The sequence below is a fragment of the Octodon degus genome, unplaced genomic scaffold, assembly GCF_000260255.1.
Source record: "Octodon degus isolate 3935 unplaced genomic scaffold, OctDeg1.0 scaffold00225, whole genome shotgun sequence".
Taxonomy (NCBI): Eukaryota; Metazoa; Chordata; class Mammalia; order Rodentia; family Octodontidae; genus Octodon; species Octodon degus.
Genome location: NW_004524801.1, coordinates 2,978,392 through 2,997,947, shown reverse-complemented (window position 1 = coordinate 2,997,947; position 19,556 = coordinate 2,978,392). Strand labels below are relative to the sequence as shown.

Genomic DNA, 19,556 nt, shown 5'->3' with positions numbered 1-19,556 from the left:
TAGTCAACAGCCCTGCACTACGCGTTTAAAAATGTATCAGGAGTACATCTTACCTTAAGTGCTTCCAACATACTAAGTTTTTAAAAGCTTAGGCAAGACAATTCGATGAGATGACAAGAGGACACCCCACCACGCAGGTACCGTGCTCCCTGGACCACAGCCCTCCATGCATTAGTTGCATTCAGCATGCGCCTTACCTTTCAGGGACACCCAGTAGTGCTTCCACTTCCTCCGGGTGGCCGACTCCACCTTCTTGTTCTTCTTGTGCACCAGGAAGTTCTTGACAGCCAGCGCTCCAGCCTTCCGCACGGTGCCCTGCGTGGCGGTTAGCAGGATGTCCGACTGGCCAGGCGAGCTCAGGGTGCCGCTGCTCTGCTCGTCGCTGTGCGCCGAGCCCGCCTCTTCCAGGCTTTCACTGTTGGTGCTCATCTCCAGCTCCCGCCGGAAGTTCTCATACACGCCCTGGCGAGCCGCATCCCCAGTGGAGCTGCTGCCACTGTCGCTGCCCACAAAGGCCCGGCCCGTGGGGGGCGAGTAGCTGGAGTTGGTGGCATTCGAGCGCCGGGACAGAAGGTCCGTGTCGGTGGCGGCCCCTTCAATCCCACTGTCTGCAAACTCGCTGCCTTCGCCTGCGTTAACATCCTTGGGGGCCGAAAGGGAGAGAGAAGACATGCATCACGCAGAGCAAGAAGCCAGGAGCTCCCAAGGCCCAGCCAGGGGCCCTGCACCGCAGGAGGCCCACAGGGCACAGCCTGCCCCACTCCTCCAGGGCCAGCTACTCCTCAGCCCAGCACACAGCAGACACGGGAGACCTTCAGCCACCCAGCGTGAGCAAGCGACTTAAGGCTGAAGAAATATAAAAGAAGCAGGGAGCATTCAAAGAGCGAGCTATCATTTGTCTGACTCAGATAATTAGCTAACTGGCAAATCAGCTATTGAGATTCCACCATCACCACAGTGAGCGCTCACCCCTACCCCGCTCCTCCTCAGCAGGCCTTGAGCTCTGGAAAATTCTGCAGGCAGGTTAGTTAGCTGTTCTAGAGGTAGGAGGTGGCCATGCATAACTAGGCCTTTACAGCTGATACCTACTTTAAAAAAAAAAAAAAATTAAATGAAAGGCTTGCTTAGGAGGCTCTCTTATAATGAGGTGACTAAACAGATAGTAGTGCACAACCTCACCCACTCACCCAGCAGGGTCCCATATCCCAGGAGCAGGCAAGAGTCCTCGTGCCCTAATCAGCTTCACTTCTCAAAAACAGTCTCTCCCTTGGCATTGTGCTAAATCAGACTGTGGGGCCCACAGCTCCCACGCCCGCTCTCCAATTACCTTGCCCTTTCAAAGCTGGGATGCTAAGAGCCTGGAGCAGGTGACTCGCTGCCCCTGGGCCAAGAGACAGCTTGGGGGCAACCGCCAAGATGCTGGGGCATCGATATCTAGTTTAAAACATGGAGATCTTCCAGAACTGCCCCAGCTCTGCTGCTGAACGTTTCCGGGACAGACAAGTCTGTTGTTAAATCAGAATCATAATTGCTGGAAAGCATGGCAAGCATTTCCATAAACAATAATTAAATAATGGTAGCAATCAAAGGGAGGATAATGATGGCTGTATTGGGACGAGACAGCTCTACCGTCTTATGCATAAAGGAGACTGAGTTTTCTCTAAGGAAAAGAACAATGAGTTTGATATAGAAAAGACGATCAGGTAGAATACAGCACAAAGGCTTCAAGGTTGTTTTATTTTGTTTAGTTTGTTTTTTGGTCTTTAGCCTCATAAACAGCTATAGTTCAAACATGTAAAAAGCTAACAAAATACTCTGCATGCCATAAAAATGAAGGCTTTGGGCCGAAATCTTCAGTGAGAGGCGTGGAACAGACTGAGCCATGCCACACAAATGAAGACTGCCCCAAGGAAGGCCCAGAAGATGCCTCGTCCACATCTCCTCCACAGCTCTCACTTGGCCAAGTCCAGAAGTGAGCAGCTAAATCTGCAGATGGAAACCAGGGTGAGGTGGCAGGATGGCAGCAAGACGTCACTGGGCAAGGGCCTGAGGCTCCCAGCCGCTTCTGCAGGAATTGAGAGGCCTCTGGGAGTACACCTGACTGAACGGGATAAGGAAAGCACAGGGACAGCTCAGATGCAGAGCTCTGTGCCACAGTTTAGACACAGTTTGTGCCCCACGGGCCCCTACCTGGGAAGCTCAGTCCCTAATAGGGCAACGATAGAAAGAGGGCGCGGGACCCTCACAGGTAGAACCTGGTGGAAACTTACGACATCACTGAGGGCAACACTCCTAGGAAGGACTGACGCTGGAAAGAATGAGGCTGATGCCTGAATCCCGCTAGCTTCCTGCCTCTCTGTGTGTTCGCTCCTTCCCATCCACATTCCCACAGAGATGCTAAGAGGCAGAAGGCCTGGTGATAGCCAGCAGATGACAGTGCCATGCTCTTGTATCACCTGAACAGTGAACTGAATAAATGTCTTTCCTTCATCAATTAACCAACCTCAAGCACTTTGTAGCAATAGGGTGAAATGGGGCAATCCACTCTGTAATGACTGATTCCACTGCTTTCTTATCTGCTCTTCTACAATAATAAATGGTCACGATGAATCCCAATCTAGTTGGTAAAAATCCTCTATGCAAACAGAAAAACACTGCTATCAACCCACATTTCTCCCTCGTGAGGACATGGGCCATATGCTTCCTTGCTGATATGAGCCAATAAGGAGATCTGACAACCATCGGCTGCAGCCTGCCATGAATCATGGAAGATAAAAGAGTTGGTAAGTTTCATGTAGATTGGTCTTTGTATGCACCATCGCCAATAAAGCCATGGCTTATGGGAAGGAATCAGCTATAAATGCTCTCATTTAAAGGGCAAACAGATGCAGCACTTGTGAAGCTTCTTTATAAGACCGGAAACATAAGCTAAACAGGTAATGTCCCTAGTGGTCAGGAAGAGACTCTACCTCAAAGGAGATAACTGACCCCACATGTCCTATGAGCGCCTGACTTCCAGAACAGGAAGGAACTTTGAAAAGCCATCTTTTTGTCTAACAGATAAGAAGATAGAGACTCATAAGTTACAAGGCTGGCTAGTGGCCGATGGCAAGTTGCAACCTGTGCTTCTCAGCACCATTCTCACCATTCCAAGGTGACCCAATGGCTCACCCCCAGGCAACACGTGACGACAGTTTTGTCTAAATGTCAACTCCCTGGCTTCCTACCTTATTTATCAACAATGCCTTCTAGTTTTTCCAAGAAAAAGAAATTGAGTGATGATTCACCTATTTGCCTTGACTTGCCCATCCAAAAGCTAAATCCTGAAAAAGTAGAGAATGGAAAGGAAAAAGCACACAGAGGATGAGGAAAGAGAGCCAACAGGCCAACTCTCAAGAGCATGTCCCTTCAGTTCACTGCAGTCCTCCTCACCCCTGTACAGAATGCCCTGGGTCTCTCCAGGTAAAACAGGAGCTAAGGCCTTTTGGACACTCACCTCTGTGTCTGAGCTAAACATCTGTTCATGCCAAATGGAAGCTGGAACCTCACAATGACCCAGGCAGTGTATGTTTCACTCTGAGATGGCCACCAACTCAGTGAAGAAGTGGCTCTTCCATGCAAGGGGCCAGACTGCTGCAGCTGAACATGCATGCTATTCAGTGTAAGTGCTGGGCGATGCTCCTGGATCTGTCACCCAAGATGGCTCTACCTAGTCTCCAGAAGTGGTTGATCTGGCTCAGTGGTACACATCCCTCCAACTGATATATGACCCAGCCATTGGATGCTCACCGCCCTGACTCAACAGCCATGCAGTCATGGTGTTTGGAATGTCCTGAATACCTAGAAGCTCAGTCTCTAGCACCATGGCCAATGACACAGTACTCAACACTACTGTTTCTTTCCTATACTTCCATACCAACTGTCTTATGGGCATCTTTTCCCCACTTCAAAAACCAAGACATCTAGAAATGAAGAAATCTGACTCTTTCCAAACTGAGAAGCATGGTAAACTTCCCAGCTCTTTCTAATAGCAAATAGTACTGGTATAGAAGAGTAACCCTGGGGGCCAGACATCCAGGAAGTTCTGCAGTCTTTGAAGCAAATGCAAAATATGTTTCCTCTTACCTACTACATGTCTTAGACTTGCCCTACACTTCGGATTGTTCTAGAGTCCTTAGCCAAGTCCTGTATTTCAACCTGAAAGTCAGGATATGGCTTAGAGCACTTGTGCAGCCCTGGGTTCAAGCACTGCACAAATTAATAAAGTAGGATATAAATAAATAAATAAATAAATAAATAAATAGTAAAGGTAAAATAATGAGGCCAGAAGATGGTTCAGTGGTCTAAGCACCTGCCTGGCAAGGGCAAGCACCCGGGTTTGATCCCCAGTACCACTTGCCACAATGGAACCTGGGTGTGCTATGCCAGCCACTGAAATGGGACATGGTGGCAAATGCCTATAATCCCAGCACTGGGGAGGCTGAGACAGGAGAATCTGAGCTGCGTAGTAAAACTTTGTACCAAAGAAATATTATTTTAAAAAGTAAAATAAGTCAAAGATGGTCAAGGGAAATGGTAAGACCATAACCAAACAGAGGAACAAATTCTAGTGTGGTGCATGATTCAATAGACACTTACAGAAAAATCAACTTCCCTGTTAAGAACTCTCCACTGAAGAGACTTCCAATTCTGAACAACATTCAAGGGATTAGACAATTCTTAAACCCTGCCTTTCAGGACAAATCCTCCTAAACCCAATTTTCAGAGCGCTCACTAGTGTCCACCCCACTGACAACTTCCCAGATGAATATATGTATTTCCCTATTGGGTGCAGAAGTGGCCAGCTGGAGCCCCAAATACACAACAGCTGCTGGACAAGAGGTTCTCGATGCTCAAATGAGCTCCAGGAGGGAAAGGCAAGAGCGGAGCCTGCTATCACCGTCCTAGAGACTAGAGAGTCTCACCCTGCGCATGAATATGGCCTGATGATGCACTGTAGTAAAGGCTCCAGTTGTTTTCACAGGAGACCTGCATATACTCTTGAGGAACAGGTGTGCTGGGTTGATATGCAGGCACAATTTCAAGAAGGTAGTTAGCTACCAAGTGCATGAGCCCTGAGACAACCCACAGACCAGCAGAACCAATTGACCACTTGTAGTTGTAAGTTAAATGCAATTAGAAGCTGTTTTTCTTGGTCAACTTTAATTTTCCTGATGGATCCAGCTTAGCTTAGATATACCCGTGCAGAGATGCTAACTATAATGTAACAGAACTCACGGTATTTCAGTGGGGTAAGGGAGCCCCAACTTATAGAATCCTAGAGTTAGGATGATTTATGTCTCATTAGATCCTAAGATGTTCTTGCCCTGGTCTTCTCACCCTCTGTCTGCACCAACCTCTAGCTCATTTTCCTCATCTGAAAAATGAAGAAAGAAACAGTGTCTGCTTAGTAAGCCACTTTATAAGGCACTGTGTAGGGGCTGGGGAGAAAGCTCAGTGGGAGAAGCACCTGCCTGGCAAAGGCAAGGACCAGAGTTTGATGTGGGGTGGGGATTTAGCCCAGTGTTGGAAGGAATGCGTGCCTAGCGAGAAGCCCTGGATCTGGGCTTCAGCATATATATATATGCTGAGTTAATCCAGGCAAAGTGTCTGGGCTTGTGCTCAGCACTTAGTATCAGCTCAAAAATGTGAACTATAATCACTGTCATCTCTGTCTTCAGCCTGATTCACATCTCAGCCCAGGGAGAAAAGGCTCTGCCTATTCTCAGCAACTGGCTTCCAGTTCCAACAAGGAAGTAGGATTGTTTCTGATGAACCTGGAGAAAATAAAAAGTAAATAGGTACGGGCCTAGTATTGCTGAGCTTTGTAGTTATTTTTACATGCACAAAACAGCACACTAAACTAAGAGAATGGTGACACCTTCTTCACTGTGAATTAATGGACACTGCTGCTAATAATGGTCATTCCTGATTCTCTACAAATGGAAAATCGGCTCTATTCCCTTTGTCTCCCCTTTCCTAAGGCAAAATCTTCATAGCTTTTTATGTTTCCAACACCAACTCCTTCTCCACTAATGATTCCCACTGGGAGTGACTCACACTTTCTCTCAAAACAACCACTGGAACTGAAATTCTTATTGTTACTAAAAAGGGACTGTGAAGTCAGTTGGCAAGTGCTTGAACTTCAGGTAATTCTTGATTGAAGAGGACTTTACATCCAAGTTAAATGAATCCCCTTTCCTTTATCTGTCTGTCTAGGATTGTGCTTCCACCTTGTGGCCGTCCTTCCTCTACTCCCTGCCCCAGAAGATGTCACACACCCAGTCACCTCTCTTCCAACTTAAGAGCCATCTACCCGGCTCAGCACTCAGCTCTCCCTCCTCTCACGTCACTTCTGCTAACCCCCCTGCACTTCATCCCCAGATGAGATTTCCAAGAGCCAGTGTGAAGAGTTCCACAGGCTACTGCTTAAGACCCCCTCCTGCTGACCAGTGCTAGCGCTTGCATGTTGGACGCCCTGCCCACTAGTGCAACTGCAGAGTTCTTTCCAGGATACACTCCCAACCTTGCTTGCTTCCAAGAACACTCCTTTGCTAAGAGCTGGATGCCTTCTCTTTCTCTCCTCCAGCAGCCATGCCAACTTCTCCGCAGCATCTCCTGTGACCGGTCTCCAGCCCTGTACACATCACACCGGGTTCCATGCTTTTTGTCACATATTTGAGGCACCCTCAATAACCAACTCCCTCTTCTCTTCGCAACCCTACCCAAGTCTTCCCTCTCACGAGGACCCAGCCTGACCACACTGTCTGAAATCACCACACCTCCCACCTGGTCACCTCACCACGCTCTTCCTCACACAGCACGTGGTTCATGTACCCAGCACACTCTGTTTTCTGCCGTACACGCCCACTTCCCCACAACAAGCTCCGTGAGCTCAGGGATCTTTCTCACTGACGCATCCCAAGTGCCAAGAATAGCACCTGGCATGGGGCAGGCACTTCAAAAATAATTGTTGAATGAACTAACTACTGCTCATTTTCCAGCACAATCTCAAAACAAGGAAAACAGTTTCTCGTGGAAAATATTTTAGTTTGATTTAGAGGTTTAATCTTTGCCAAGCTCAGCTCACACTCAACTGAAGTTGAGATGGCAAATTAGTCTTAGCTGTAAAGCTTAAATTTGCAACTCTCAAGCAGTCCAGTTTCATTATATCGTGTATAAATGCAAGCAGAATTCATTTAAATCTTTTTTTTTCTTTTTAAAGTGCAGAAAGTAAGAGAGATAAATTGGGCTATCTTATGGCTCAAGTAAGACACTGTCAATGGGTGGTCCAACACCTACTGGGCTAAAATGACAAAGTGAAAAGTCTGTCAGCTGCTTCCGAAGACCTCCTGGGTCCCTGGAGACCTTGTGCCACCTTCAAGCGGGCCAGCTTGTCCAGGGCCCTCTTCACAGGGCCTTGCATCCAAGCCTAGAAGGCTTCCCCCCTCCTCAACACCCGCCCCTCTTCCTCCCAATTACGCTGTAAAACTATCACATGGCTGCCGCACACTATGAGTTCAGGGGCACAAACTTTCTTCTCCCCCTGTACTAAATTTAAAAACAGTACTTTCAAAAGCCGGAACTCTCTCCACCCCTATGGGCACAACTGAGTAGCTCTCTAGGTGTGAGCCGGGGGTCCCTAAGACACCTACAGAGGTATCCCAAAGCCCTTCTTTTTCCATCTACAGTGCAAAGGCCGACTCTGGCTCCCACAGTCCAGCAAGCAGCATACGGCAAGAGAGCGGTGTAGCGCCAGTACGGGGCTCTAACATCTTCTGCTCAGCCAGGAATCTTAGAGATCCACCAAAATCCAAACCAGTGCCTCTCACCTGGGCTCACTTTTTAATCTCAGAAACATTTAAATCTTAAAAGACTTTTTATGAATATGTAATTAGCATACTCCTGTTAAAATTAATTAGTAAGCTTTTCGTTTACATTTTTACTTCAATTACTAAGCTGATAAATATTTATAGCTTTACCCCACATTAACAGAAGCCCTTGGAGTCCAAAATTCTTTTTAAGACTAAGAAGGGATTTGAGAGATGCTGACATAAGCCATCTCTCAATTGCCTACCCAGCCTCCCTTTCCCCCAAAAAAAGATCTTGGCAGAGAAGACAGATATTCCTGTTGAAAATAGATGGACTCATTCTCAAAATAAGTAACTCATGGCTTAATTTACTTGCCAGAAAAAGAAAGATAAAGTGGCGGTGGGCGGGGGGAACAGCAAACAGAAGATGAGAAAAGGAAGAGTGGGGTTATTTAAAAATAGATTTTACTTGAAAATACTTTGTTTCATGAAGAGATAACGTAAGGCTCCTCTGCAGAAACCTCTAGAAGAGGACGTGTGGACCCTGAAATGATACACAGAAGGGTGGGCTGTGTATTTACCCATGGAAAAGGTCCAAATTTTTCTACTGATTCTCAAAGAAGTCTATGAGATAAGAGGAAGAACTGATGCCAGTTTTCAGCTCAGGAAACAAACTTACTCCTGAGCCATCTGAGCTAAGTTGTCAAACAAACAATTTTTAAAAAAAAAAAATCAATGCAATTTTCTAGGAACTCAGCATTCTCCTCCAATCATACTACGTGCTTTATTTACATAGACAGTCAGCTCTGCCACTTGCTCAGCAAAAAAAGCAAGGCCCGGTACAGCTCCTCCTGGAGTTCTGCTGGTCCTCTTACCCTAAGCCAGTTTTGGGCATAGTGATTTCTTTTTCAACCAACAAGTCCACTTGTTCGCTTCTATACCAAAATTGAGGCTTTTCCTCTTTAAAAATTCTAAGGATCCCAAGAGGCACTGAGTGTGGGATATGCTCCAGAAGGAAGGGCAGCCATCTGGGGTCAGAAGATGGTGAGATTTTGTCACCATGTGTCTTTAGATGCCCTTGCCCCCCCCTACAAAAAAAAGAAGGATGGCTAGAGAGGTGACCTGGGAGGTTCCCTTAAGAGGCCAGCAACTCAAAATTAAACTGAAATGAATCCCTGACCTCTGCACGAGGGCTCTGCCTCTACATAATCCCTTTTCATACAGTGAAGTGCATGATTTCTGAGAAGGCACAAGTGCGGGAAAGCGGTCAGTCAAACCAATAAATGCACCTCAGCCGAGAGCCCCTCTGCAGCTTTCCAGGAGTATAGTTTCATCAGACACGCTCAGTACACAGCTGAGTACGCATTCACCTCCCAGGCAGATGAACAAAGCTCCCCTCACAGGTGTGCACATGATTCCACAATGTCCCAGAGAGCCTCAGAACACAGCCACAAGCTGGGGGGCTACCATGGTCACATTCTCTAGTTCTCGCCAGTGCATCTCTGAACTCTAAAACACTAAGCCAACCTTCAGCATCACAACTACTGACCACTATTTACTGAGCATCTGCTATGTGCAAGAGCCTGTGGCACGAATTCCCCCTCATTCCCTCCTGAATTGGCCTCCCGTGAGAGGCACTGAGACCCAGGAAGACTCAGTGACCAAGAGAATGGGATCGAACAAGAGAGCTCACACACGCTAACATTCTCATTTCCTATGACACCAGGCTGCCCCTCCTCAGTCTGTACTCAAAGAAATACAGAGACTCAAGTTCAGGGCAATACACCAGCTAGCCATCTGCTAAGTCCAAGGGGCAACCTACCACACGCTTTTAGAGAGATCATCAAAATATAAATTCTGCTTTGAACAGTATAAAACTTTATTCATTCTGAAGTGCAAACTTGAATACACTGTGCGTGCACACACAAATAAAAGCATACACACTCAAATATATCATTAAGCAAACAACTGTGCATCAGACCCCTTGGCACATATTAGGTGTCACCGTTTAAAACCTAACTGTGGGGCCAGCCTTAGAGCTTAGAAGACTAAAGTGACTGCTTAGGCAGAGCGCAGCAGGTGGAGTTCAATCCCCAGCATGCCGTGCCGATCCCCAGCATGCCGTGCCAGCCCTGTGTACTGAAAGAGCAATTGAGACTGGGCATGGTGGTGCACGCTTATAATCCCAGCACTTGGGAGGCTGAAAACAAGAGGATCACTACAAGTCCAATCTACATAGTGAGACCCTGTAGACCCTGTCCTAAATCGGGGGGGAGGGGGAACCACCTAACTGAACTCCAGGCCCTTCCCATTTGGTAACACAGCCAAACACTGAACAAAAACAGGAAGAATGGCCAAAAACTCTTTCTTGATCATTTTCAAATCAAATGTTCAAATGAAATTGTTCACATTATCTTGGATAAAATGTTATTTTCTCCAGGCTGAGAGGCCATGCTCTGGGGATAACGTTTGCCAGGAACTTTTTCGGGGGGAGTCCAGTTGCTGACAGGACCATTAGAGATTCAACTACATCACCAGGGCAGACGAGGAGACTGTAACGTCTAGGATTCAAGTTCGCGGAAGAGGTCCCCTGGGTCAAAAACTCTTACTGAAGGAAAAAAAGAGAAAGAATTCTTGTCAAGGAAGCTTCCACACCCACTGTCTCTTAAAATACACTGTTTGGAACACAGTGGGCTCCAACGTAGACTACGAAATGTGGGTGGATGGATAGTGTTGTGCATAATTCTAGGGTTTGTTTCAAGTCATTAAAGATCTTCACTCAACAATAAAGTCAATACAAAAATAATACTTCCGCTCACTTCATAGACTCCACAGAAGGCTTGCAAGGACAGTACCCTGCTGGACTCTCCTGGTCACCCTGCTTTGGACAGGGAAGGATGCATAAGACAGAGTGACTTGTCCAAGGTCATCCAATGCAGAAGCAGATGAGCAGGGATGTAAATGCCCTTTTTAAGATTCCCAGCCCATTGCACTTTGCATTACATTAAGCCACCACTTTATGAGACACCACACTTCGATGATCTCACTTCCATATATTAACAATTTTAGAAGGCGACAGGCCAAAAACTAGAAATTTCAAATAACAATTACACAGGATAGCTTCCTGTGGAGCCAGATCCAAAGGGCAAGACTGTCTTGTGTTGCCCCTCTTCTAGGGGTACCCATGACAACAAAGCTCACACCCCTTCCTTAGCCAGCTGAGGAAGGGCAATCAGGGGTCCAGCAATCCCCAGCATTAGCATCACGGGCACAGAGAGTGGGCACACGGCTGGGCACCACTCTTTAATCTCATGCACATCACATGTCATCTTAGTATTGTTTCAGATAAAAGAGTTGACTCAAAGATGGTGTTCCAAGCCAGGCAGAGGGTGCATGCCTGTAATCTCAGCACTGCAGGAGGCTGGGGCAGAAGGATTATGATTTGAACCCCAGCCTTGGCAACTTAATAAGACCCTGTCTCAAAAAATTAAAAAAGGGACTGGTAATGTAGCTCAGTCCAAAGGTGTTGAGTTTAATCCTCAGTACTATTAAAACGGTATTTCATTTTTAACAGTCTATATTCATGTATACTTCTCCAACTCCAGGCCAGTACACCTTCTCTGAATTAGTCTTATGATGCCAATCAAACATCTCCAGGGGCTGGGGAGATGGCTCAGTAGAATAAGCACTTCTCTGGCAAGCGCAAAGGCCTGAGTACAATCCCCAGTTCTGCAAAAAAAATCTCCAATACAGTCTTTCAGAGAAAGACAGGAAAGAAGCAGAGCATGCAGGACTGCTGGACTATCTGAATAGTAACTATCACAGCAAACTAAGCGAATAGGCTTTTCTTTCTGGTGACCCTTTAATATGTTACCTTTTTCTATGACCTGTCAAAATGTCAATGCAGAAGGAATACTTATAGGGTAGACAAAGGGACCACACTGAGCTATCCTATCATTTTGGACTTAATCTCCATTCAGAAAAGGGATATGTTAAGATTTAGTAGTGCATAAAAGAAAGCTTCACATCAACTTTCTTGGGCCACAGATTCAGTCTATTTATTAACCTCTTCTCAAGGACCAAGATTGTGTCCAACTACCCTACACGTACATACCCAAAATATACAGGTACCACTAATGCTAATGAAAACTATAACAGGTAACAAATTCTCACTAGCCTCTTTCTGTGCAAAAGGCACTATGCTTCAAATGATATTTCATTCTATTTTCTCAAAAACTTTTACTGTCATCCATACCTTGGGGACAGTGCTGGGGATGGCACTCAGGGCTTTGCACAGGCTAGGCAAGTGGGATACAGGCCTACTAGCTGGAATAACTTGGCAGTAAATAATTAGCCCAAAGCCTCCCAGGTAAGAAGAGGTCACGCCTGTGTGGCCTGGACCCCATCAGCAAAACCATCTTCAGGAACAAACACAGAGGGCTTAATACAGATATTTATTTTTCCAGCTCCTCTGGTCCCTCCATCCGTCCACTCTGTCTGGATCGCCATTCCACAGAAGTGGACCTGCCTGTGTCCATGTGACCTGCACTGGGGCAAAGCCAGGGGGGCAGCACCATCCTTGCTGAGGGATAGTTAAGAGTGCTAACCTCCTCAGGTTTGCTGGGCATCCTGAAACCCGTGCACCTTTCCAAAGGAAATGTGCCCAGCACAAGCAACCAAGCACCTTCCCAACCTCATCATCAGCCAAAACTTACTGCCTCCTGCCTCAATGAAGCAGGAAAGGAGCAGAGCACGCAGGACTGCTTGACTATCTAAATAGTGACTATCACAGCAAACTAAGCGAATAGGCTTTTCTTTCCTAAGACACTTTCTTACTCTTTTCAAAATGTGTTCACACCCACTCTCTCCTGCACCAGACCTCGACACTGTCCGATGGAACAACCTTAGCCCCATTTCTCAGCGGAGCAAAGCAGAAGCCAGGGCTTGCCCAAGGTCAAACGAGCTGGCTGCAAAGTAGGGACTGGAACCCACCCATGTCATTCCTTCCGCTATACCTCCCTCCGGAGACAGGGCTGGCCAGCATCATAAGGAACAGGAAATTGAAATGGCTCCTGGTAAGATGGTAAGCCTGCCAACCCCAAAAAGAGGCTGACAAGTGACCCGAGCCTACCCTGAATTACAAACATCTCTGCAAACAAGCTGCCCATGAACCTCTTCCCACCTGCTGCACTGAAGAAAGAAGCCCCGAGGGCCCGCAACCCACCATGCGTCTTTGTCCACAGAGGACCAAGTTAGAAAGGCTGCACAAGTCGGGGAGTTCTTGGAGAACTGTTTTTGCAGAGGCAGTTTCCAAGTATGAACTTATCAGCTCTGTTCCTATTCCTATCATAACACCCTTCCCCATTCACACACACGCACACAGGCATGCACGCGCGCACTCACACACACACACACACACACACACACACACACACAGTCTCTCTCTCTCTCCCTTAATCCCCACCCCTTAACCACAAAACTATAAGAGGGAGGAAACACAAAACCACACCAGTTGCAGCAAGCACCAGGCAAGACCCAGTTTAAAGATGGGAAATCTATAAAAGCAAAAGAAAAAAAAAAAACATGCATTTCCAGAGTCATGTACCACTTTCAAAATATTGAAACAGATTCCGATCACTTTACCTGAGTTGTTTTTGCTCTTCTCCCTTGCATGCTGTTGCTATGGCTAATTTGTGGGTTGCTGACACCTTCGGAAAGGCAGTGAGATTTCCTACAGGGAAGTGTGTTGTAATTACTGTACGGAGCGGTCTCTTCGGTAGCAGCTGGTGGCATTTTATGGGTTGCAAGATCAGGAATATCAGACACCAAATTCCGACAGTAGCCTGAAAATTTGCTCCTTGGTCCCCCATTTGCCGTCACCCCAGAGTTTTTCTGCGCGTACAAGTCACCCAGGGAATTGGCACGCTGACAGGTGCTGAGCTGCCGCGGACTCGCCTGTGTTTCCATCCCCCGAGCCTCTTCGTTATCCTTCTCTTCCGCGGAACCCAAGATTTCTTCGTTGCTTGTTAAATGTTCTTGGCTCAGATCAGAGAGTGAGAATTCCAGGCTGTCCTCCCGCCAGATGTCTGCAGATTTGGAGCGTTTCTTCTTAAAGCTTGCTGTCTCCATGAAAGTGGGCCCATTGGATGTATAGGGATGCTGCCTCCTGCCTCCCTCTGCCAGATACGTAGCGTCATCCGCATACAGCCTGCTCTCCTCCGAGCCTGGCATGCTCTGCACAGAGGCTGCGGTGAGGACAATGCTGCTGTCCACGCTGGGAGTGACGGAAGCATCGGTGTAGGACACGGGTCTCAGGCCCATATCTACTCGGTCCACCCAGATGGGGCTCCCGAAGTCCTCTAGAGCACCTTCCTGGGCAAAAGGCTCCAAGCCGTTTTCGGCCAGAGACTGGGGGATGCTGGGCGTGCTGCTGGATCGCGGGCTCACTTCCGAGCTCCTGTGGATCGCCTTCCCCGAAGACGCGTGCCGCGTGCGTCGCGTCTTGTGCGACAGGCGCAGCGACCTCGACGTGTGCTTGCGCCCCAGGCTGGCATGCTTTTCTCCATAAAACTCATGGTCTACATTTTGGCTTTCTGCGTTTCCCATGGTTTTATGGTCTGCAGCAAAGAGAGGGGGGGAAAGGGGAGGATAATTGAGTCACTATTAGAAAGGCCTCAGTACTTTGGAGACAGCGGAGCGCACAGTGTGAGCAGAGCACACCTTGGGGCGCGCTGCGGAGGTGCCCACGTGACCTCCTCTCTGAGCCTGGCAGCTGCGGGGACTCTCGCTGGGCAGCCCGGGGAGGGGGGGTGGGGGCGAGTGTCACCCGCCAGCACTGTCCCTGGAGACATGAAACACGCACGAAAATGGAGACTTGTCTTTGCCCAGAGGGCAGACGCCTAAGGGAAACCAGGCGTCTGTACCGCCAACTCTGTTCACCTCAGCATTCTTCCGAAGCGCTACAATTACAAATGTCTACTCCTATTTATAAATCTAAAGTTCTATAAAGTACAAACCAAGGTGCTCGACAAGCGGTAGTTTTCTACTTGTATCGTAAATATAAACGACAAATTCACGTGTGCTCGGTAATCTGCCTTTCCCCCTCCCTCCTAAATTTTCTTTTTCTTTTGTTAGTCTTGCTCTATTTGGACTCCACACTTCAAAATCAATCAAAAATGAAAAACCTCGAAATGAAAGTTCAATCGACTTTTCCTAACAAATCAAAGTCAAAGGGGATGGGGGGGGGGTGCTCTTGACAGTCATCTCACTGGGCTGGAAAAGCTGGACTTGGGAGGGCTTTGGAGGGGTATGGAATGGGGGTGGGGTGGGGATGGGGGAAACAAAATAAACCCTGCCCAGCAGCAGACTAATGGGTTTATTTCTGGGAGCAAATCCAACCCTCAAACATTAATCTGGTACAGAGTGCCCCGCAAACAGAAATTCACATTATGAAACCACTAAGTGATTCGGCCTTTTGGAGCTATCTAGATTAATTCAAGTCCCTCCTTAACGTCTTCCTGTCTCTGACACTGACCTGTTGATACAGTTCCGTTAAGCGCAGCAGACTAAGGCCCAGCAGACTAATAGAACTCTTCAGAGTCCGACAACTGTGGCTCTACTTAGCCCCTTCTCCTTGATCCACAGGTCTCTCTCTCTTTCACCTCCAACAGTACACCCTTATGATAACACACACAACAACAGGTGGAAAGCAAAAGACAGTCACTGCGTAGAGCCTTGATCTGGTTCTCTTAGCCATCTACAAATTCATTCTGTATATATTTTCTGAGCACCTACTGTATTCTAGAAGGCAGGGAACAAGACATCCCCCCGCCCCTCCTCTGGTGCAAATGGGATTCTAGCCTGGAACAGCGAGCAATAAACAAAGTTAAAGGCGCCATGGGGAGCCAGGAAACGTTATTGCTATGATGACTGCAAAGAAACACACTGGAATATAATATACTCCACCTCCACGCTGGTCCAGGAATCACTCTACAACCTCACCACTCACTCTAAAGCATCCCGTAAGCTCACGCCAAGTACATCTTTATGGAATAAAATTCGTGGCCACAGGAAGGTAAAGGCTCCACTTAATGTCCCCATGAGTTCAGAGGTAATTCATCCAGACACCAGATGTGAAGCTATTCTTGTCCTGGGATATTCCCTATGATGTCACACATCATAGGATTCTCAGAGAGAATTTTCCAAGAAAGGGGATCTCCCACTTCATAGCAGCAAGTATATTTCAAAACAGTATACTCATACTTCTCTGGCTAAAATCTTTAAGAAGCAAGTACATATCAGGAAGGGCGAGGAAATAAGATCAACGATCCAAGAAGGAGCACTAATAGTATCTTATTCCCTAAGACCAGTGCATGCTACAGTTTTTAAAAGTAAAATAAATAAATATGCTTTTCAGTATCACTAAAGGCCAAGAAAAAATTCTTAACAGTTCATCCATTCATCTATCCATTCATTTTCAGAGTGCTGAGGCTCAACCCTAGGGTCTTACACATGCTAAGCCTATGCTTTAACACTGAGCAATACTCGCAGGCCAGAGTTCTTGATTTTTTTTTTTTTTAACTATAAAATAAGAAACCTACCCATGTAGCTCAGGGTGGTGTCTTAATGCATACATTTAGAGTGAAATTTCATGCTTTTCTAATAAATAATGAAAGTGTGTAAATTGTATGTTTGCCAATAAAGAATAAAAGACTTACGTTAGTCACAGCCCCATCTTAAAAATCACGTAAGTTTAAATTCAAAATCAGAAAGAATTATGGTGAAATAAGTTCCCTGGAAGAAAAAGCAAAACTGTCACCTTAAATATGTTCAAATTTACCCTCTTCTGTCACATGTATCAAAAGTTTGCAAATATAAATCGACAGACATATCTTCAACAACAACTTTCTGGTTCGGTTTCTTTCTGCCAACAGAAAACTAATCAAGTTAAAAGCCTCAGGAGAGGTTTTGGAAAGGAAATGGCCCCAACCTTCAAGACTTACAGCCCTCTGGGCATCACACTGATGGGTCTGTTATAGTAATAGCATGTTTAGGATCAAGATTCTTTTCAGGCAGCCAAGGTAGAAAAAGAACTACTTTTATCTCCAGGACTAGAATTTTGAGATGAATGCCAAATCTCCTAAATCCTACGAAGAACGGTTCTCAGGGGATGACCAAGGCAGAGGCAGCTTGAAGTTCAAAGCAAGGAAAATAAGAAAAATCCATTTTCTGGGGGTTGCTGAAACCCCTTTAATTGGAGAGCATTTCCTGAAAAGTTAGGGGGCATCACGAAGGTCCGTGTGGAGTCAGTGAACGCAGGTATGGGGCCGAGAGGTCCTGAAAAGTTGAATGCATTCACTGTGGGCAGGACACGAACTCCTCTTCCCAGTACGACCCCTCACCAGGAAGGCGGGCAAACCCCCAGAAAGCTGGTGAGCTGAAAACTCAAATCCTTCTCATGGACAGATGGAAAATGTCAGAAGTCTTCATTTCTTCTCATTCTGTCCCACTTATACCTTATGATTTATTTTTACTTCAAACAAACAAAACCTGGCTCTCAGTTTTCATCTGCACAGGTCCTGGTCTCACAGTCTGGAGGCAGCTTTGGAGCAGAAAGTGACCTGCACTTCTTTCCTTTCCTTGTCTTAATAATCTCTACAAAGACTAAACATATCCCACTCAGCATAAAGACTTAGTAGGTATTCCTGCACTTCAGTAACAAAAGCAGAAGGTGACTTCAACACCACCATTACCACAGTCATAGAAAGGCGAGAATCTGTGAGGTAAGAAAAAGACAGAGGGCCGGGGAGACAGCTCAGTGGCACAAGCACCTGCCTGGCAAGTGCGAGGTCCTGAGTTAGATACCTAGTACCACAAAAACAAAAGAGAAGAGGAGGGGAGGCGAGGGGAAGGCAAGGGAAGGGAGAGTAGGGGAGGGAAGGGGAGGGCAGAAGAGGGGAAGAGAGAGGAAAGGAGGGTCAGGAGAGAAACAAATTAAATAGAAGGTATAAAAAATGGCATCATTTGCAGCCCAAATCACAACATCCGAATTCAGAAATACTGTTAGTGTTAATATGATGCCCTAAATGGAAAATTCTATCTCTAACCTTATGCAACAGGTTGTAATCAAAACCAGATGCACTAAAAATACTCTATAAAGTTACCTTTGTGCTAATTGAAGGTTTAACTACTGTGTAAAGCAGATATGAATCATAAAGTTCATGTTTAGAATTGAATCCCACTCTCAAGATATCTCATTATGTACATATGTATGCAAATATTCTGAAATTAAAAAAAAAAATAAATATGAAACCCAAAACACTTTGGTCTAAGCATTTTCCTAAAGGATACTCAGCCTGTATTAGATTTCAGGCCAGGAAACCAACTTTAAACTCATTTATCTCAGCGGAAGTAAAAAGATATGTTATGAACACAGATCAATTCTGACCAATGGAACCATACTGTACTGCAAACACATACTAATAGCAAAATTTTAAAAAGTAAAAAATGCATACACTCTTTAATCTCTCGTCTTTAGATCACTTTCTGCAGCTCACCACTGGTCCTGGTTGCTCTTGCATTCAAAGGATAACTGGATGTTGTGGGCAAAATTTTAGCACCAGAACAATTCCCAGGAATTTAGTCTCAGTAAACTGTGCAGACTTCTTTCTTTCCCAAGTTCTACACCCGGGCTCCCTTGCCTGCCTCAGGGCCCTGCTAAGCTCTCCCTGGTCTGCTCAGGCAACTTCTCCTTTCTGGAAGCTATGGTACCTGGCTCCTACCCTGAGTCGGGGGCCAGGTGTTGCCTTGGAGAGGTCTTTCCTGGCCTCTCTTTCCCTAAAATGGCAGCCAAAAAAGCCTGTCTTGTTTTGTTCTTTCCCATCCCATTTAGCCCAACTGGAACACAGGACTAAGCTTCAGGGGAATAGAGCATTTTACTTCCCTTAGTTCTGCTGAAGGCTCAATGCCTAGAACACAGCCTGAAAGGTAGCTGGTGCTCAATTGGGGGGGGGGGGAAATACTACTGAATGAGTGAGTGAGTGAGTGAGTGAGTGAGTGAATGAATGACAAAACACAATAGAGAATGGAAAATATCATCCGACCACAATTACATCCAAGCAGAACATTCATCTTATTCATAGCCCTAACCACATCAGCCTCTCCCATAGGGGCCTGATAGCCAGCTTCCAATGTACTCCCTTCTCCCTGGGTCCCTCCCACCTGCAGATCTGGGCAGGTCCTTTGCACCAGCCAGTTGGGTTGCAGACACTCCTGATCCATGAAGTGGGCTGAGGGATGCAGCTGGTACTCTACTATGCCCGCCCACCCCCGAATCTCCTAAGGAAGTAGATGAGCACTTGGCTCCTGTCTCGTTCCACTTAATTCATGCCTACCATTTCTTCCACTGTGGGATGACCAAAGGCAAGAGGTGGGTCAGCTTCCCAGGGTTTGCCCTGTTCACAGAAAGATAATCAAAAGGATGACCTTCCCAAAAGGTCAAGCAGCTCAGGAGCAAAGCATTGCTTAATCTAACCAAGTAAAAGCTTACACTGGCTTTGCATACCCAACCACAAATCGCAAACAGGTTAAAATTACCAATAAGAACATTTAATAGGGCTGGGGATATATAGTTTAGCAGCATAAGCACCTGCCTTTGGCAAGTCAAGGACCTGAATTCAATCCCCAGTACCAAAAAAAAAAAAAAAA

General features: G+C 46.4%; 1 protein-coding gene across 3 annotated transcripts in view; it reads right to left on the bottom strand.

Moving 5' to 3' along the window:
* The window catches only part of Tiam1 (T cell lymphoma invasion and metastasis 1), a 421,384-nt gene that overhangs the window by 142,133 nt on the left and 259,695 nt on the right, over positions 1-19,556 (bottom strand). For 2 of the 3 annotated variants that reach the window (XM_023705557.1, XM_004645347.2), the window contains 2 exons: positions 13,494-14,467; positions 198-642 (listed from right to left, as the gene is read on the bottom strand). In XM_023705557.1, coding sequence (XP_023561325.1) covers positions 198-642; positions 13,494-14,456 — 1,408 coding nt within the window. In that variant the 5' untranslated portion in view covers positions 14,457-14,467. Of the gene's footprint in view, positions 1-197; positions 643-1,187; positions 1,223-13,493; positions 14,468-19,556 lie in introns of those variants that run through there. The other variant, XM_023705559.1, reaches the window with a different exon arrangement.